At 39.2% G+C, this 21,269-nt stretch overlaps 1 protein-coding gene across 4 annotated transcripts; it reads left to right on the top strand.

Annotated features, from left to right (window-relative positions):
- The first annotated feature begins 14,318 nt into the window (after positions 1-14,318).
- Positions 14,319-19,194, top strand: LOC131220658 (glutamate synthase 1 [NADH], chloroplastic-like). Of its 4 annotated transcripts, none has more exons than XR_009158759.1 (5): positions 14,319-14,420; positions 14,584-14,613; positions 18,210-18,475; positions 18,641-18,714; positions 18,799-19,194. XR_009158759.1 is itself a non-coding variant. In XM_058215446.1 (2 exons), the coding sequence occupies exons 1-2, from the start codon at positions 18,665-18,667 to the stop codon at positions 18,995-18,997; spliced, it is 249 nt and encodes an 82-aa protein (XP_058071429.1). In that variant the 5' UTR covers positions 18,490-18,664; the 3' UTR covers positions 18,998-19,150. The 4 variants fall into 4 exon arrangements, 1 of the variants encoding a protein (XP_058071429.1); XR_009158761.1 differs by having other exon boundaries at positions 18,210-18,510; XR_009158760.1 differs by lacking the exon at positions 14,584-14,613 and having other exon boundaries at positions 18,249-18,475.
- Positions 19,195-21,269: the final 2,075 nt, after the last annotated feature.

Raw genomic sequence — 21,269 nt, 5'->3', positions numbered from 1 at the left:
GAGGTATACTGGCCAAGTTCTATCATTTTGATCTATTATTGTTTGAATTTCTTTCAGTTGAATATCCAAACCGCACATCTAGTAGGCCCACAATAAATGAGCGATGGGTGATGTAGAGTGGATAGCAGACACTTTCATGTCCACGATGGACCAAAGAAGGCCTGATCAGAGGCGGAAGTAATCAAAACAATCAGAATCCTAAAATAGGCATATCTCGTAAACCGGAATCATGAGTTTTGACCTTATATAATTTTGCGGTAGGAAAAGCTACTTTAGCCAACCAACCTGGTACCCGGGTTGCCGACATCGGATTTGTGAGATTCCATCAGATCGAAGGTCAAAAATCCTTTTTAATTTCATATTTAGTATTTATAATAAATTTTAATTCGATCATAACTCTCGATCATTGAGCTTTAAGAGTCATAACCTTTAGGAGAATAACGCCGTTGAGCCAAATTGGACACTAACTACTTTTAGCCGAAAGCCATAAAGTCTAGTAGAAACTATGATAGTTTATAAATAGTAAATTTACAATACTATTTATGGTAAGTCACATTTTTTTAGGAAGTTTGAGTTGGAGTTTGATTTTAAAACTTCCTCCTAAGTTCGAGATTACTTTTTAAAGGGTTGTAATTTCATTTTTATCATCAATTAATATAGTTTTGAATTTATTAGAATCATTTCTATTTTCCTATTTTAGCATGGTGGATTCGTGGAATCTTTGTGAAGAGTTCACAAAAGCTCCTTGGATTCGAAGTAATAATCTCCCGGGAAGACGGTGATCGACCTCATCAATTTAATCCCTGAATCAATGGCCCAAAATCTGATCCATTTAGACGATCCCAACAGCTGAATTTGGGATGACGAAAAAACAATCTACTTGCATTTTCAGCCATGTTACGATGTAGCAGTTGGGATTGTACGATTGGGTGGATATTTGGATTGTGGCCCATATGTCGTTGAATGCTCTGGATGACTGGTTCGGATGTTGTCTTCTCCAAAAATAATGGTGAGTATTGGCCTGGCTAACTGCTCAAGGATGGGGCAGACTCGTATGTTAGTTTGCACAATTCAAAAGATGGTTGTGACTCATCCCCCACGCCTAGCACTGATGTACAGCAATTTGGACCATCGAAATTGTTGGTTCCACATTGGATGGAGGGTATCTATAAAATCATATAAAACAAGCCCAAATAACGGCTGTCGAATGTAAAGTTAAGGGTAAGATAGTAAGTGATTGATGAGTGCATCCACCTGATTTACGTGACAAGGCATGTTCTAGGCTGGCCCCACATAATGATGGGCCCGGCCGGATGTCAATCCTCATGCTCCGACACATCAGGATTTATTGTATTTTATCGTATATGCCATTTCAATGTTTGGTTGGGCAACGCATGCCAAATAGATGTCGGTTTTCAACTCTATAAATGGCTGCTTTGTTGGGCATGTGCGGCCACTTGATCAACGGATGGGTATGGAATACTTGCTGAGTGAAATATGGATTAGATCAATTTTCAAGGCATGCCAGGTTGGCCACTGGTCCAGTGAATTTTTAGGCTGGGTTTGATCCTTATTGTGTTGGGCTGGGCCAGGCCTATCTTAGGGCATGGTGCTCAATTGATAGCATCCACTTTATCCAAAAGCACACATGGGTGCATTGGTCAATAGAGCCATGGACACACAAACGGTAGGAAAGTGCGGAAGGTGAGCCCTCAAGATCTAACGGTCTAAACGAGTTTTGAAATCCTCACAAAGCAAAAGATTGACGCTCCAACGGCCCGCCTATCTACTACTGGAGCAGATGGATCTATTCACACCTCTGATCCTATAGTATAAGTGGCCCCGGATCACGATATATGGATTAAATCGTCCCAAGGACAAGCCAAAATGGATAGACTCTGGTACACACTATCTCTCTCCGTATACCCTCGGTATTTCTGATGATTCAATGCGAGAGAGAGCGCATCCCTTTTTATAAGAAAGGAAGGAGAGATCGGATGAGATAGGATGAAACCATATCATCCGGTCAAATCCCTATCTCCTATCATATTTCAAATTCAAAGTTGAATTTGAAATCTCAACCGAATGGAAAAGGCTGGAAGAAGCCTAAACATGTGGGACCCACACACTAGTGATTGCTCATCAGTGGGCCCCACTGGCCTATGTCCAACATCTCCCACTCAATCACATTGTAGGATAGGCACAAAAATTTATCCATTTAACTTGCCTAATAACAATCAAAGACCAAACATCGCAATCAAAAGAATCAGAGGCGTGGGACCAGTTGGATCACCGTAATCTTCTCACAGGTGTTTAAGTACTAAGTGACCACCTAACTAGTACTCAATAACCCAAGCTTTACAATGCCTGTCCTAGTCTGTATAACCACACCAAATGGAGTTAACTCCCGATCTGGAGTACTCTGCCAACATACGCACTTATCCAACTTATCGAGTTATTCTAAAAACTTGATTTTTCACAAACTTCGACTAAAATCGATTTAAAGCAATACTTATATATATATATATGCTTTTAAGAAAAAAAAATATTATTTGAAAAAGTCTATTAAAAACAACTCGATACTGCCGGCGAATAAGTCTTCAAGTGTGTATTTAAAGTTCTAAAAATTTGATGTAGCTGTCACGGGATCTTCCCCACCCAGATGTGTAATTTGGAATCAATCAAGCTGCTTTTCTAGCATAACCGAGTCTGGCCAATCAAGGACCTTTCGTCATAGTACACTAAAGTAGCAACACTCAATCTCATCTTCATATACACAAGATGAGGGTAGCTAAGGACATAAAAAGTCACTTACGGGACTGGCTACTCGCACATTGTAATGATTAGATCGAATCAAAGAAATTTGTAGGTAAAAGGTCTCAGCACGTGGCTACAATCCATGTCGTAAAGTAGACAATACTGGGTGAATATTGGGTTTACAATACTCAGGTCATTTTACATGAGGTGCGACTCATCTCATAACCTCATAACCTGACTTTTAAATTCAGGTCATAACATTGATCGCATAAAAAGAATGGTGTGACTATGTTATTCAACTTTATCAGTATCATCTTCAATCTTAAAAGATTGTAGGCGGATACAACTCACTCATATCCTCATCCTTTATTATTCAAATAAAGAGAAGTTCATTCCTTAATGTATAAACATGACCCCAAATGTACCTCTCTTGTACATTCAAGGTTGGTCATCTCGTGCGAGTGGGTGACCGGCCTGCCGACAAAAATAGAAATCCTACATGATCTCAAAGTAAATGCTGATGATTTACTTACCTAGTTTATATTAGTGTTCAATACTAAATAAATGGAATATATTATTCATTAATGAAAGATCAAAGGTACTAAAAAAATAAGTACATCAGTCAAGCTTTCCTCAATCCCATCTGCCTGATGTGAACCTGAAATAGATCTCTAGCTATAGATTTCGTCATGGGATCAGCTATCATCTCCTTAGTAGGAATGTAGCTGAGGGTGACCTTCTTATCTCTCACTTGATCATGGACGTAATGATACTTGATCTCAATGTGCTTAGATTTCTAGTGCTGTTTAGGGTCCTTTGCCAAGTCAATAGCAGAAGTATTGTCTATCTTCAGCAATATAGGCTAACGAACACTCGATACAATACCCAGACTCAATAGAAATATGCGAACCCATACACACTCCTGAACTGCAGCACAACATGTAATGTACTCAGCCTCCATAGATGAAAGAGCTGTGGATGTCTGTTTCTTACTCGACCATGAGATAGCTCCTCCTCTGAGTAAGAATACATACCCTGAAGTAGACTTTTCCTCATCGGCGTCATTACCCCAAGCAGCATCAGAATATCCTTTGAGGTCAAGGCTTGTGCCTTCATAACACAACATTAGGTCTTTTATTTTTATGAGATAGCCAAATATGCGTTTGACGGTTTGCCAATGAGATTGTCCCGGGTTACTCTGATAACGGCTGACTATGCCAACTGCATATCTAATTTGCGGTCTGGTGCAAAGCATAGCATACATTAAGCTCCCTACTGCGCTAACATAAGGTATTGAGGACATATTCAATTTCTCAGCTTCAATCTGGGGATACGATTTCCTGTCTAACTTGGTAGCTTTATCCATAAGGGTTTCAACAACTTTTGAATTTTCCATCTTGAACCGCTCTAAGATCTTTTATATATAGGTTGCTTGAGACAAGCTTAAAAATTTCTTAGGGCGATCCCTGATGATTTTTACCCCGAGAATAAAGTTGGCTTCACCGAGGTCTTTCATCTCATAGTTCGAGAATAGCCAATCTTTAGTCAATATCAACAATTGCATGTCATTACCAGCTAATAGGATATCGTCTATATATAGAGATAGTATCAAAAAAGACCTTACGGACCGTTTCATGTATACACAATAATCTTCTTCACTCATCATGAATCCAAAAGTGGTGATGGCCAAGTGGAACCTCATGAACCACTGTCTTGAAGATTACTTCAGCCCATAGATAGACTTCAACACTTGCAGACTTTCTTTGGATGCTTTTTATCCACATAACCCATGGGCTGTTGCGTATATATTTCTTCATCCAAGTCACCATTCAAAAATGCAGTCTTTACATTCATCTGATATAACTCTAAGTTTAAACTCGTGACAATGGACAAGGTCATGTGGATTGAGGAGAACTTTGCAACATGTGAAAAAGTCTACTCGTAATTAATGCCTTCTTATTGTGTAGAACCTTTAACAACTAATCATGCTTTATACTTGTCCACTGTACCATCTGCCTTTCTTTTGATCTTTAGTACTCATTTGTTACCTATCGCTTTGTGATTGAAAGGCAGATCAACAAGTTCTCAGACTTTATTCTTCTCTATGGAAGCAATCTCTTCGTCCATAGCATTGACCCAATCGGCTGAATTAGAAGATAATAATGCATCCTGATACGAATCAGGTTCATCATCATCAACTGCGATACAAGAGAATGTTTGTCCCCTCAATATCGAAGTATCTTCGGGGAATCAATCATCTTTCGCTTCAACGTAACTCAGGAGCCTGCTGAGATATCCTCCCACTGTCATGACGAACTATAGGAACATCCCCATCTTGAGAAGCCGTGACAAACTATAGGAACATCCCCATCTTGAGAAGCAGAACTTCCACTCTCCTGAGATACATCGGGTATTTCAAAAAATTCTGTTGGAACCTTTTGCTGCATTCGGCTTGGGTATCTATCTTCAACGAAGGTTACGTCCCGAGATTCTATTTCAATTCATCGTCCATGGTCCTCATAAACTAGAATGTATCCCTTTGAATATATAGGGTACCTAATGAATACGCATTCAATGGTTTTACTATCAAGTTTACCTCTATGCGGAGTAGGTAGCAAAACATATCCTAAAGATCCCCAAGGGCGTAGGTTGGCTAGATAAGGAATCCTCCCAGACCGCATCTCATATGGAGTCTTAGGAATGAATTTAGTTGGGACTCTATTAAGGATGTAGACGCTGTTAACAGTGCGTCTCCCCAGAATGTAGTAGAGAGATTGGCTTGTGCCATCATCGATCTAACCATGTCCAATAGTGTCTTATTCCTTCTCTCTGAACATCATTTTGTTGTGGAGTGTAAGCCATTGTGTATTGCTGAATAATTCCAACGTTTTCACAATATGATTTAAACGTTTCAGATGTATACTCGCCACCTCTATCAGATCGAAGGATTTTAATTTTTTTCTCAAGCTGATTTTCCACCTCAGCTTTATATTTAAGAAAATAATCAAAAGTCTCAGATTTGTGTGAGATGAGATACACATATCCATAGTGCGAGTAATCGTCAATGAAAGTGACAAAGTATTGACATCCATTTCTGGCATGTACATTAAAGGGTCCACAGATATTTAAATGAATTATTTCTAGTGTGCCCTTGGACCTAGCCACTTTGAAAAATGGTTTCTTCGAAGTCTTCCCGAACACACAATGTTCACAAAATGAAAAATCAACTTTTGATAAGGAGTCTAATAGACTAGAACGTACTAGTCTTGTCATACAATCCTTTCCTATGTGACCTAACCTCACGTGCCATTTTTGAGATTCAGATAATACAATTTCATTCGACATAACAGATAAAGCAAGAGGGACATTATCATAATATAAGTCTAGAATAAATAAATCTGAAATTAAATTTCTCCATATAAAGATGAGGTTATTCAGTTTCAAAGAAACTTTTGTCCCGGAAAATCGAATATCAAAACCATCAAATAATAGCCTAGAAATAGAAATTAAATTCCGACGCATCCTTGGTGCAAAAAGAGTATCACGAAGGATTATTGTTTACCCTATGCGCGTACGGTGATGGAGAACGCCAATTCCTAGTACGTTTTCAACAATGTTATTGCCTATGTACAGCTTGTAACTTCCTTTGGCTACAGGCCAGAATTCCTCGAGTCCTCGACGACTCTATGTCATGTGCTTTGTTGTGCCTGAATCCAAAATCCACTCATTAGATATAGTATCAACGGAAAGGATTTCAGAACAAACGCCTATATATAAAGTATCTAATGACTGAGAAATTACCATCTTTTTATGGGCACACTGCTAAGCATAATGGCAAAAATTTTTACAGACAAAGCAGACTATATTTGTCTGTTTTCTACTTCTTCTTTCCATTCCCCTTCTTGAGATTTGGAGGAGGTGCTGTGGTCTTCTGTTCTTGGTTATTCTTTTTTGCCTTCTTGCGAGCTTTGGATCGATTCTTGTTAGCTTTCCGCTTATGAGTCTCTACTACAAAGGCCTTGGCCGAACCTGGCTGAATTTATTCATTTCAACCTTATGTACCAAGTGGCCATAAAAGTATCTGAACGTAGTGATAGAATCAGTATGGTTCAAAATTCTTTTGATTTGGACCCAAAATTTAGGCAAGGAATGGTGCATGACTATAATCTTTTGATTTTCAGTCAATTTACACCCAACATTCCTAAGGGCACCTATCATTTGCTCCATCTTACGAATATGATCTTTGATGGGGCAGCCGACAGGAATCCTATACTCCTGAAATTCTAATTTCATAGCCCGAACTCTTGCATCTGACTTCTGCGCATAGGCATTTGTTAGTGCTTCTCAGATTCCCTTAGCGGTTTCATGCACTTCATACATAGGTATGAGTTCTTTGTGCATAGTGCTAAGAAGGACATTACGAGCTGAACGATTTTGTTTTCGCCACTTATTGTAGCGAGTCATCGCAGCCCTATGTTCTTGTAAATTTTTATTTTCAGCCAATATGGATTCCTCTTGAACTTCATTGAGTGTGTGCGATATGTCGTCCTCATCCAAAAGGCATCGCACCACGCAGGACTAGTCTTCGTAGTTGTTGCCGTCGAAATGTTGTCCTTTCAGCTGTTCAGCGATTAACGCTTTGGTAGTCATTTCTACATTTCATGAGTATCATTACTTAGCTAAGATCTAAGGTATTGACACTAATCATTAGCATTTTTACGTGTTATACAAATTTTTAGAATATAAAAGTAGTCAACAATCTTAACGAGATCTGAAAGTCCACATACCCAAATGGGTGGTGTAGAACAATCAAGTTCTCTATTTAAGATGAAATTGGTACTTTTATAAAATTATGATTGTATAACATACAACCTTCCATTATATGGTTGCATGCATCATTTGGTGGAGGAGAATAAACTCCAACTCTCCCACTCAGGTTATGCACAACATTTATTTTTAGGAAGAATTCTAACACTAAGTTTTATAATTTCCAATGAAAATATAAGGAGCTTAGATCTAAACACATCAAGTCAAATATTTTCACACATATAAACATCATCATCAGAAAGAAAAATAAAGTGCTAAGATATCAAGAGAGTTCTATCTTTACCTGTGATCATGACCATTAGTGATGGATTCAATCGTTACCGTTAATGATCATTGTTGATGATGGATCCTTTCATCAACATTGATCATCATGGTTGATAATAATTTCGATCACTAATGAGCTCTAAATTAACAATGAAGAAGATATCATAAAGGAAACAACATTCTTGATATGTGTCTATCATCTCATACGAAATATATATATGATCAAATTCCAAAAAAAATAAAATCAGGATATCACATTCAGGTTGCAACATATCTGAATGTGGGCCACATAATTGTTTTGTAGATTAAGCATGAAATCATCATATATGTGCACTCATTTTTCAACAGATCTACACATGTGGAATTGGCAAAACTAAAACATAGTTGCTACACCTGTACATCAACGTACATCTGCCAACACGTATACACTAGCACATTGACCAAGTGCTTATTGTACTTCTCCAGTATAAATCTAAGCTCATCAGATGGATGGACGGTTTGGATTCAACACATATCTAGTGAAGAGATCTGTGTTATACACGGATCAGATCCACATGTGCGACTGATGTATATTACCACATGTGTTATAGTACAATACGGCTTGCCAATGAGTGGTACCCACATGTGCGGCTGATATGTTGTACAGAATAATATGTGTTTAACCAACATGTGCGGCTGATGTTTCATAGTTCAACGAACATGTCTTAGTGCAATACGTTGCTAACATGATTTGCTGAGATGTACGTCAGCCAACGTTGCACGTGTACAATAGCTAACATGTGAGATGTACATCAGCCAACGTGTCATAGTGCAATACGTTGCTATATATGATTTAATGAGATATACACGTGAGATGTACAGTAGCCAATGTTACACGTGTACAGCATATGTGTTGCACACCAGTTACATGTGTAAAACACACCAGCTAATCACATGTGTTTCAGTTAGATTTTTAGTAGATGTATTACTGTAAACAATCTACATGTGAAACATGCTAACGTGTTATAGTACATCACGTAAACGTGTTGCTGTTAAACTACATGTATAAACAACATGCTAGCGTGTTATGATACATCATATAACAATGTGCTGACATGTGTACATAACAACATGTTGACATGTGTACAGAAACAGTGTGTATAAAATAATATATGTATAAAACAACACGTGTACAAATACAAGGGTCTGTTTTGTACACACGTGTAAACATGGGTCTGATATGTATACTTGCACATCATTCAAGTATGGTGAAATATGTCACCAACAACTTAAGTACACGTGGTGTAGTTCAATACAACAACAATTACTGTATATTAGGTGATATGTACACGTATGTACTTCAATACAACAACTTATGTAAACTACCAGAATGTATACATCCATGCCGTCCATCCATTTTGACAGCTTATTTTAAGGCATGTTTACAAAAAAAAAAATCATATCCAAAGATAAAGTGCTAGTAGATCATTTTTAGTTCATGCATTAATGGCTAAGAAACTGTCCATTCCGAAAATCAATTAGGCCAACTGTGAACCTTATTTATTTAACCGTTCATTAAAATTTTGGTATACATGAGGGGCCCATTCCATTAATATGGAGAACAAGAGCAAGATCTTAATCATTCATATGAAAATCTATCATTGATATAATATGTTGTGGCCATAAATCAAGCATGACAGCTAATTAAGTGATTTAGATTTCATATACATCAAGTGCACCATTGTAATCTGAATTCTATTTTTCTTCTTAAGCCTAAAAAACAAGCATGCCGAATGGATGGACGTCAATATAGAAGCAATATTTCTGACTTACAGCCTAAAATCAAACATGGATTCCAATCCAAAAAGAAAGGATAGGCCACTTATCTTTTTAGATGAAAATTAATCGAAGATCTGCTATTGAACGCTTTGATACCACTATAGGGAAGCGCGGAAGATGAGTCCTCAAGATCTGACGGTCTACACGAGTTTTGGAACCTTCACAAAGTAGAAGATTGACGCTCCAACGGCCCGCCTATCTACTACTGGAGCAGATGGATCTATTCACACCTCTGATCCTACGGTACAAGTGGCCCTGGATCACGATCTATGGATTAGATCGTCCCAAGGACAAGCCAAAATGGATAGACTCTGGTGCACACTATCTCTCTCCGTATACCCTCGGTATTTCTGATGATTCAATGCGAGAGAGAGCGCATCCCTTTTTATAGGAAAGGAAGAAGAGATTGGATGAGATAGGATGAAACCATATCATCCGGTCAAATCCCTATCTCCTATCATATTTCAATTTCAAAGTTGAATTTAAAATATCAACCGAATGGAAAAGGCCGGAAGAAGTCTAAACATGTGGGACCCACCCACTAGTGATTGCTTACTAGTGGGCCCCACTGGTCTACGTCCAACACAAACACCATTTAAGGCTATTTTAGACTAAAATTATGGAATTAACGGACCAATCTATGCATAAATGATGAAGAATAAATAATGTTATCAATGAACTATAAAACAATAAAATAACTGAATGGGAAGCCATTTGTGAATACGCAAGAAACTGCTTGGATCTTCCTCACCTTACCATATAGAAAACTTTTTCAATGGGATCATAGTTTCATATATTTTGATGAAGGGATCAAGACTCTAATATATAAGAGAGTGCATGAAGAAGTTGAGCCCATCACAACTTCTTCCCCACTCATGAGTGTCCACATGGTCAAGAGTTCCACACGATAAGAAAATAGGCTTTTACCCACAATTTTTTAGCATTAGTTGAAAAAATGGAGGCTACATGTGTTTTTTAGCCTCAGTTACTAAGGAACTGATTTTTAATCTCAATTGCTAAGAAATTAAAAGTCTACTTTTTAGCCTTAGCTACATAGGAAACAGGGAAAAAATCTACTTTTTAACCTCAGATGCATAGGAATCAAGGTGAAAAGTCTACTTTTAACCTAAGATGCATACGAACTGAGGTATACTATTTTGCCTCAGTTGTATGTGAATCGAGATGAAAAGGGCCAAAAGTTGTATGGGAACTTAAGCTAAAAGTCTACCAAGTTCTGTGGGCCCCACCATAATATACGTGTTATATCCACACCATCCATCCATTTGGAGAGATCATTTCAGAGCATGATCTAAAGAATGAGGCAAATCCAAAGCTGGATTGGACCCCACCATAGAAAATAGTGGGGAGTGAGGCTTACTGTTGAAACCTTCTTAAGGTCCACCATGATGTTTATTTGAAATCCAACCTGTTTATGTGTTAACACAGATATGAAAGAAGGGAAAACACAAATATCAGCTTGAACAAAAGCTTTTGTGGCCATTAGAAGTTTTTAAGGGTGGGCGTCACTCTTCCCATTGTTTTATGTGGTGGGGTCCACTCGAGGTTTGGATCTGACTCATTCTTTGGATCATGCTCTAAAATGATCTCTCCAAATGGATGGACGGCGTGGATATAATACGTACATCATGGTGGGGCCCACAGAAGTTGGTGACGTCAGTAGCTAATCCGTTGCTGGACCTGTCAGTAGCTAATCCGCTGCTACCTCACCCCATATATTTGAAATCCCCCATTTCGTTTCTCAGCTTCGATCGAATTCAACAACTCTCTCTCTCTCTCTCTCTCTCTCTCTCTCATATCGTGAAACTCCATCTCTGCTAAATTTTCTCACTCGACCTCAATTCATCCCCACCGAATCGTTTCTCTTCCTAACATCTTCACCTTCCGTTCGGAACATCTCTCTCAATTGAGGTAAGTATCGTTAAAATCGGTGACCCGACGCTCCGAATCGAGGATATGGAGAAATCAGAGGCCGAATTGTGGATCTGTGTCAAGAAGTTGCGGTAGAACATTGAGGAGCGGGATGAGATGATCGGGTTCATGTCGAGGAAAGCGGATGATGAGGAGGATGTGAAGGAAGCAGAGATCCGTGGGCATGGATCGAAGAGCAGGGCCACGTTTGGCAGGAATGTGGAAGAAGGTGACGATTTAGGGGAGTATTGCATGGATTTTTCGTGGATTGGGAGAACTAGGGTTTTGCAGGGGTTGGATCCGATCCCTGAGGCTCGTTTCGTGGAGAGGATTATGGAAAGGAATGCTGCTGAAGCAGACGGGATGGCAGTTCTTTAAGGGCAGAGGAATGGCTTTGGGAGGGATTTCTTGCCATCAGCTTCTATTGTTTGGATGGAACGGTCGAGTCAATGGCAGCAGATTTGTGCGTCTTCTTCTTTCTCTTTCTCAGTTTCAGGAGCATGTATAACACACACACACACACACACACACACACACACAGATTCAAACTGAAATCAGAGAAGGGAAATCCTGTTGTAGAAACCCTCCTGAAAGTTCAGATGATCTTCTGCTCATTGCAGAGCTAAAATATTTCTTTACAGAAGTTGGTGGCCATTTAATACCTAATCTATAAAATGGCAACATGAATTGGTGGCCATTTAATACCTAATCTATAAAATGGCAACATGAATTGGTGGCCATTTAATATCAATTAATCAGCTAATTAGAGCATTGTTTCCACTACCTAAATGGTGGAATTTGATCCAGAAGTTGCAACTTGCACGGTTTTTTTTTAAATTGTGGGCATCACACTCTACTAGAGTATCAATCTTTTTTTCTCTCATATGGCATCACTTTTCTAAGTCTGCATGCCTGTAGACGAAAGCTCTTGAATGCACTACATATGTGCCAACGTGGCAACATAGTTGCGAGGTCGAATGCATTCATCAGGGGGGCTCCACTATGTGGATGCTCTGGCCCAAGAATTAGGTTGGTCCCATAGTCAGTTGGGTCACAGTTTTTCAAACAAATGTACAGTTGAACATGACTTATTTATTTATTTTTGATAGGTAATTATGGGTTCAAACCCAAGACCTCAATGTTGAAACACACTTTTGTCTACAGTTGAAAAGGACTTGGCAGAAATTCCTTTAAAATAATCATTTATTGAGAAGGATTCTGAGATTGAAGCCATTCTAGCTGTGACAGTGGCTAAACTGACCAATTTTTTTTTAGATTTACGATCGTTTGTAATCGCTTTACATATTTTTTCTTTTCTATGTCAGGTTTTCTTTGGGTTTATTGCTCAGAAGTGGAAATTGGATTAGTCTGATTGATTGTTGCCATTATGTGATCTAGCAGATCATTTTGCCACTAATGCTTCCGATGATCTTTCTGCATTTTAACCTTCTTTTATGTTTTACCGCTGGGTTTGGTTTTCTGTGTAAGTCATAATTTTCCTTCAAATCCATGCTGGCTCTAGATTTCTGATGAACTTTATAACTTACTCTCCATTGGCAATGCACTACGAAACCAGTAGCTTTACAGAGGTCTTTCTGTTATTCAATCGTTTTAAGCATTTAACCATTCTTTTTTTCTTTCTTCTTCTTCTTCTTCTTCTTCTTTTTTAAATGTTCTGAGCCAGTAAAGGACTCTTTGTTGGTAACAGAAATCCAATTCAAAATATTATGGCACTTGGGTGGGCCTGGAAAATTGTACCTGATCATAGCTATCTTATTGCATTCTGGTCTTACTCATCCTGAAACAAGTAGAGTATGAAACAACACAGGAAAGTCCATTGATTTTCTGGACATGTCAGACCCACATTCCCTAGGGCAGGGCTAGCTCGCATGCTCTTGTCGATAGTGCCTGTGAGGTTCTGATCATTGCATATTATGGGAAAAGAAGACCAAGATAGGTATAGGATGGAAAAACAGTGGTTGGGCAGTCCTACGGGTCATTACTCTTTTACCATCTCCTCCTCTCCCTCGCATTGGTAATGTTGGGTCTTTCTCAGGCTGGTGTGTAATTTGGTTATCCCTTACATCACTTTGCCATTTTAATACTCGAATAGTTACTACTTGGTTACATGTTCTCTTCTGTTTGCTACATCTTTCTCTTTAGTGTTTGGATAGAGAGAATCCAGAATGTGGAAATGGAAAATCCCTACGGAACCCTTAGGGAGAATGGAAAACCTAAAAATCCAAACTGGAATTCTGTTATTTGGAGTTTTGTTTTAAGTGTAGATGCTAAAAGGTCAAGAGTTGAACAGTGAGACCCATCTCTGGTTTCTCAAACAGAAGAAACCATCTCGTAAGTGGAGGTTGGAGTACTTCTCAGCACATTTCCACTTAAACAAATAGGTGTGTTTGGAAGCTCAACTGAATCGAATCACAATGATTAAGCTCATTCACAACTGAATTGTATCACAATGATTCTGAACTATAAAGATTTGAACTTGAGTACCATAGAATCTTTGAGGGGAGTACCATACCTGGCTATTAGAAAACATCTTTGTGGACATCTGCTGTTGAAGATTAGGTTGTTGCTTTCCTCTGTCTCTATTGTCTTTTAACTGTTCTTCCTTTGATATAGGAGCTCCATTCACAGGTGATCTCTCTCCCCCTGTTTTTTTCTTTTTTCTTGTTCTTGGTGCAGGAGGATTGCATTATACAAGCCCTTTATACACGTATGGACGTCATGTTCGTCACGTCTTTATGGTAATACGGATTGAAGATTTTCTCTGCTCTTTGGCCACACTCCATGGGTTTCAAAGTTGCATCCAGGTGCGTGCAGAAACTTTTTATTGGGGATTCTCATCCTAACTCTTGATGTAAACCTTATTTTTTGTTCCAAAAAAAAAAAAAAAAAAAAAAAAAAAAAAAAACACTCCTTTTGATAAGTTATGTCTTCTTTCTGTGGCTCTTCTTGGAACTTGCATGGTCATAGGGGATGGAATCTTGACTCCTTGCATTTCAGGTATTGCCACTTTTTTCTAAGTTGAAAGAGATTATGCATGCAGGACATCCTTTAGCCTACAGATTCCTAAGCCACCCTCCTCTTTAGGAAGAGTAATCCTTTTCCAATTCATTCCATGGCAGCTGCTCATATCCCTTCTCAGATTCTGTCCAATTTGGAGGCAAAGATGACCGATTTCTTCTAGGCCTGGCGGAAAGGAAAGAAGAAGCTCCACTGGATTAATTAGAAAAGGATTACTCTTCCTAAAGAGGAGGGTAGCTTAGGAATCCGCAGGCTAAAGGATGTCCTGCATGCCCTGCGTCTCAAATTGGCATGGTCGTTGCTTTCCAGAAACTCCTCAAGTATCTGGGCTGATTTTGTTACCTCAAAATATGGCTAGCCCCTGCAGTCTGATTCTGCCCCCGCCCCTCATCAGGTTTCCTCCCCGTTGTGGAGACAGGTTGTTAAAATGTCTCAGCTTGCAGAATCTGCCTCTCAATGGCACATTGGTCAAGGGGAGGTAAATTTCTGAACTTGTAATTGGTCTGGCCTTGGCGCTTTGGCGAATCTCGCCCTTCAGCCCATCCCTGCAGATTTCCTTCATCTCTCTGTTAAGAAGGTCCTTATTCCTGACGCCCACCCCCCCCCCCCCCCCCAAGGCATATCTCCACTATTCTTCCAGAGGAGACTGTTCACCACATTACTGCGGGGGGGTTCTGCATTTCCTCTACCCCTGATGAGTGCTTCTGGCCTCACGACCGTTCGGGAGCATTCACTGTTAACTCCGCCTAGAATCTCTGCAGAACTAGAAATGGCATGATGATATCGTCCAACAGGATCTGGAACCCGCTTCTTCCTCTGAAAATTTCGATGTTCATTTGGCGTTTGATCCAAGGAGCGATCCCTACTAATGATAGAATTCAGAGAAGAGGAGTCTCTCTTGCGTCAACGTGTAACTGCTACTGTCTCCTCCGCTCCCCTGCAACCCCTAAGCTGGAAACCATCAGCCACTTGTTTATCAATGGTCTCCTTACTGCCAGAGTTTGGTCTTTCTTTAATTGTGCCTTCCATTTCCACCTTCCCCACCAGGTATCGGTCTGGGAGAGACTATCCTCTTGGTGGAGCATTCTGCCCTCTGGAAGGAACCTGTCCCGGATCTAGTGTGCCATCCCCTGTCTCATCCTTTGGGAACTTTGGAAGGAAAGAAACATGGCTCGTTTTGATGATGTCCGCCCAAACGTGGTTAACGTTCTCAACCGCATCAAACGATCGCTTATAAGGATTAGCTCTGGCTGCCCCGACACCAGACCCTTAAGCAGATCGGATCTCTCTTCGCTCCAGCTGCTCAACATTCGTCATCGCACCCCCACCCCTAAATCATTTCAGGTTGTTAACTGGTTCAGACCGCATCAAGGCTGGATAAAAGTGAATATAGACGGAACAGCTATGGGAAATCCTGGTAAATCAGGTGGGGGAGGAATTGGCAGGGACTCTTCTGGAGTCTTTCTTTTTGCTTTCTCCAATGGTTATGGGATTGGCACTAATAATAGAGCAGAACTTTGGGCCCTCCACGACGCAATGACTACTTGTATTAACCGGGGTTATCATTGGGTTTTTTTGGAATCTGATTCCAAATGTGTGGTTGATGCTTTCATTGGTAAATCCTCCCCAGCTTGGATATGGAAATATTGGTGGACGCGGATCAAAATTCTAAAGACTAGGGTCACCTTTGTCATCTTTCATATCCTGAGGGAAGGTAATGGGCCTGCTGATGCATTAGCTAAAGCAGCCGCATCGTCCCAACATCACATATCGTACCTTACCTTCTCCGACCTCCCTCGCAGCGTCAGAGGTCCCTATAACATGGATGCACTTGGTCTTGGGTCGATGAGAGAGATCTAATGTTCATCCAGATATGTCCTCTCCTGTCTGCTATGTTTTTCTTCCTTTTGTTGGGTGTCTTTTGTAAAGCTTGAGCGTATAGGATAGGTGGGTCCTGCCCCTTTTTGTTGGGTCCCACCCGAAATGGCTGTACAGTTTTTGGTGATCAATGATATTTGTGGCATGAGCTCACTTTCTTTAGAAAAAAAAAAAAAGAAAAAGAAGAAGTTGAAAGAGATTATTTTTATGCAATGGTCCACATGTGTACCAGATCTGAACCAGTTATTCAACAGGATCCACCATTGATGGGGTAAAGGTCAGATTTCACAATGATTAGAGAATGATAACCGTTCAATTGGGTAATTTAAAAAAAATAAAATTTGACCAACATTCCCTTCATCATTCCTTACATAGAACAATTCTCCAGTACAAGGATTAGGGATGGTCCAATCAGTTGAGCTATTGGGCTATGAACCATCCATGGTGGGGCCCACTTAAATGAATGATTCAGATATTGTAAGCACATGTTACAGGAGTAGAGTTGCTAAATTGACGCAGGGGAGGACGTGAGGTCGAGCACCGTCTTCCTCAAGAGGATAACTATTCCGAATCCACGGAACTTCTCTGGACTCCTCACAGAGACTTCTCGAATCCACGAGGAAAGAAAGCAGAAAATAGAAATAAATTCTAATAAAATCGAAATTGATTGATGAATGATTAAAATCGAGTTCACAACCCTTTAAATAAGGGTATCAAGCAATGGGAAAGAAATCATAATCAAACTACAACTCAAACTCCTAGAATCCGCGACTTACTATAAATAGTAAACTTACTATTTATAGACGGTCGTGATGTCTACTAGTGCGCAAGGTTTTCGGCCAAAAATAGTAAGTGTCCTATTTGGCTTCACCAAACCGTTCCCCTAATTATTCTAAGCTCTTTTCACGTTGGGCGCAACTCCTAAAGCCCAACGGATGAAGAGTTATAATCAAACTAAAACTTACTATTTATAGTAAAAACGAAATTAAAACAGGGAAACGACCGTCAATCAAGGGGTTTTTCGCAATTCCGGGCGGCGCAACCCGGCATAGCGGGTTGGTTGGCTAAAGTAGCTCGTTCTACCCCAAAATCATATATTTTACGTAAGCTAACTCATTCCGGATTGCGAGATACGCCCGATCTAAGGTCCGATGGTCCGGATCACTTCTGTCGTCGACCGGGCCTTTTATGATCCATCTTGGCCATGAAACTGTCCGCGACCTGCTCTACATCATAAATACTCTAGGGAAAGTTTTTAAAATACCTTTTTTTAAAAGGTAAAAGTACCATAGTGTCCTTTATTATTATTATCTATGATGATGATCATCATCATCATGGTCTGGTGGCCATGACTTCCCCCTGCACTTTCACTTTGGCATCCTACTTGATTTGATTGCCATGAGCTGTGCCTTTTCCATTAGTATGTATTGTGATGTCAGTCCAGAAGACTACTAAACAAAGTGGTCTCTCTGTTGTTGAAGCAATTGGGTCCCACCAATAGGTGGTCCAAAAATGAAAATTATAGCCCCTCAAAGCACCTGTTTTAAGGAAAATTTATGAAGCAATCATGTAAAATTAAGGGATTAATGCTATGTAATTCTCTTTTTTTTTTTTTATAGATTAATTATACAATTGCCTTTCTATTATTATTTTGCAATTAATTTTTATCAATTTTAAACTTGTTCAAATTGATGCAGTTCTATCATTAGTAATTGGACTAAGGAAAATTGATGCAGGTCTAAGGGTAAAGAAGAATGGCCGAGAGCAGAATTTCAGTGCGGACTGGGAGCGCTGATATCTGGCAGCACATCATTTCCCACCATTTAATGGTTTTTGGTGGGAATCTATAATCAATTCAAAATTTGAATTTGAAAAACACAATTTATAAAATCATGTTACGATTCCCACCCATGATTGTTGGATGGTGGCAAATATGTGCCCACTAAATCTTCATGCACACGAGGTGCACATAATCTTTTCTTCTCCTCTATATGACAGGTACACAATCATTATAGATATCCTTAACTTACACAATCAATTTTGATTGTTCAAGTAGTTTTTCTATTTGTATTCTGATTTTAAGAAGTTCTGAGCATGATCATTACTGCCATTTTTATTTATACTTTAGGTATATTGACATGATGATAATAACATGGAAAACATGGGAATTCATGGATTGTTGGATCCATTGAAGGCTTTTGGGTAAGTAGTTTCAGACCTTTTCTGTGATGTTTTCTTATTCATGTTTGAAAAAAATGAAATAAATCATCGAGTTTCCTTATTCAGATACATTGCAGAAGCCTTGGAGATGCTATTGATGTCCATGGCAAAAGATGGCACTGGGGCTCTTAGCTCAATGGGAAATGATGCTCCTTTGGCTGTGATGTCCAACAGAGAGAAACTTACATTTGAGTATTTCAAGCAGATGTTTGCTCAGGTTACAAACCAACCGATTGATCCAATCCGAGAGAAAATAGTCACGTAGAAGGGGACCTTACTAAAACAGTTCATGTGGAAGGCTATGTGGCAGTTTGTTTGTTTTGAAAACTTTAAATAGACCATTAATTGTTTTGTTGGTATTGTGCTGATTGTTGTCTTGACGGATGTTAAATGGGTGAAACACGCACAGGTTCAATCATTGGTTGATTATAATATTGTTAGCTTTTGTTGATAGAAACTAAATTTAGCCTCGTTATTGATAAATGAGGTTAAAAATTGAATTTAGCCTCAGTTGATGTCAACAAAGGCTAAATCTATCTTTTGCCTCAGTTTTGCCTCAGTTACCTAAACTGATACTACAACTCACGTGGCTAAAGGCTTTAGCTTCGGTTGCTGAGAACCGAGGTTAAAAATAGATTTAGTTTTAATTGGAGGCAATTGAGGCTGAAATTTGGATTTACTCTCAGTTTGAAACAATGGAGGCTAAAATTTTGATTTAGCCTTATTTCAAGAAAACTGAAGCGAAAAAGGTTATTTTAGCTTCACTTGAAGAACCGAGACTATAAAAGTCATTTTAGCCTTGGTTGCTAAAACTAAGGCTAAAGCCTTTATCCAAGGGGGTTTCAACCTCGGTTTGGATAACTGAGGCAAAACTGAGGCTAAAGGCTTTAGCCACAGTTTTGAACCGAGGCTAAAGCCCCATTTTCTTGTAGTGGCCATGTCTATCCAAATGATATGTATAGAGAACACATCGTGAGTGTAACCACTCTAGACCTATCTTTTTGATAATCACACACATAATGAGTCCCACCGGTTAACTCATTATAGGAATCCAATCATATGATCTAGCCTAATGATCATGTGGGGCCTACTTAATAGAGATCCTGACACCCACAATGATGAGAGTGATACATGGGAGAAGCATTTGTTGATCGAACTAGGGAATGACACAGACAATCGAGTAGACAACCAAGTCCAAGTTGAGTCATGACTAGCCTAAATCAGGAGTAAACATGTGCGAGCTTCTTGTATTGGACCCAGCCCTTATAACTCTATGCTAGTGCTCTATCATTTGCATTTATAGAATTTCAACTCAATTATGATATATAAAAAAGTCCATTTTCCAGCACGATGGCTGTTGTGGTGATCTGCCCTGATAGAGTCAGGTGGGCAATGTCCAGTTTGCTTTGGGCTTGATTTGGGCTGAACTTAGAGGTTGGTAGGCTGGACTGAGAAATGAACATTCATGCCTGGTGGAAATGAGAGAGGATATGATGATTACATTTTAACAATTTAGGTTAAGACCAGGGTAAAATATTGCATGACTTGGGATGATTGGCTCTTGAAAGTTTTTAGGATACATAATATCTTTTCATTAATTGGTTGAAATAGTAGGTTTGGTAATTTAGGCGAATATTAAGGATAAAATATTTTTCATTTTAGGAATTTTCATAAATAAAGTTGGAAAAGGCTTATGGTAAGAATGGGTTTGATAGGAAAAACTGAAAATGATTTCATAATTGAGTTGTTATCAAAAGTGAAAATTTAATTTTTGCTAGTAGTGATTGACCCAATTTTGACATTTGATCAGCTAGATGTTGATTGTGGAAATAATTGGTATTTTCTGAAGGAAATAAAGGGATACCGGAAATTAAATTTCCGATACATCCCTTTAACTTGAATCCAAATGCCTAATTGGTTGGCTTTTGATTGTAGAGACTCAGACTTTTTTAGAGTAGAAATGGGGTAGTGGAAAATAGATTTTCACTGTGTATTTTTACCTGAATTTCAATGCATGATTGACAAACTGTTCACTTTGGGGAGATGGGGTAGCTTCTTGATGCAAGCCAATGGATTTTGGATTTTTCTTTTACTGCGAAAAGGTTAATCTGACCTCATTTTAGGGTTTCAATTGATAGGATTCAACTTTGGGTTGATTACATTGGGTCAGTCTAGGATGAACTTGGATTAGTGTTTGTGGTTCTTAACATCATGAGAGATGGGATTTATTTGATTCAAATAAGATTGATAATTCGGTGGTCGGGTGATGTGTTTAGAGATACATCTCTCTGGCGAAGGTTGCCTACAATTCAATGATAAAGCCCTAGGAACGTACCCCACCATAGTCATGCTTACAAGTGGTTTGGTCTGTTATGACTTATGTGTCTGTGTCAGTTGTTCGTTTAGTAAAGTGCAACTCAAGTGTATCCAAGTGTGAAATGAATGAGGTAGCTACACTACGCGTTCTACAGTTTCATGGGGAAACTACTGATTACCCGATAAACACACAAGGTTTTGGAGAATTCTTCAGATATTCA

The sequence above is a fragment of the Magnolia sinica genome, chromosome 12, assembly GCF_029962835.1.
Source record: "Magnolia sinica isolate HGM2019 chromosome 12, MsV1, whole genome shotgun sequence".
NCBI lineage: Eukaryota > Viridiplantae > Streptophyta > Magnoliopsida > Magnoliales > Magnoliaceae > Magnolia > Magnolia sinica.
The sequence above is the reverse complement of the archived record's forward strand: the minus strand, read 5'-3'. Positions and strand labels throughout refer to the sequence as shown.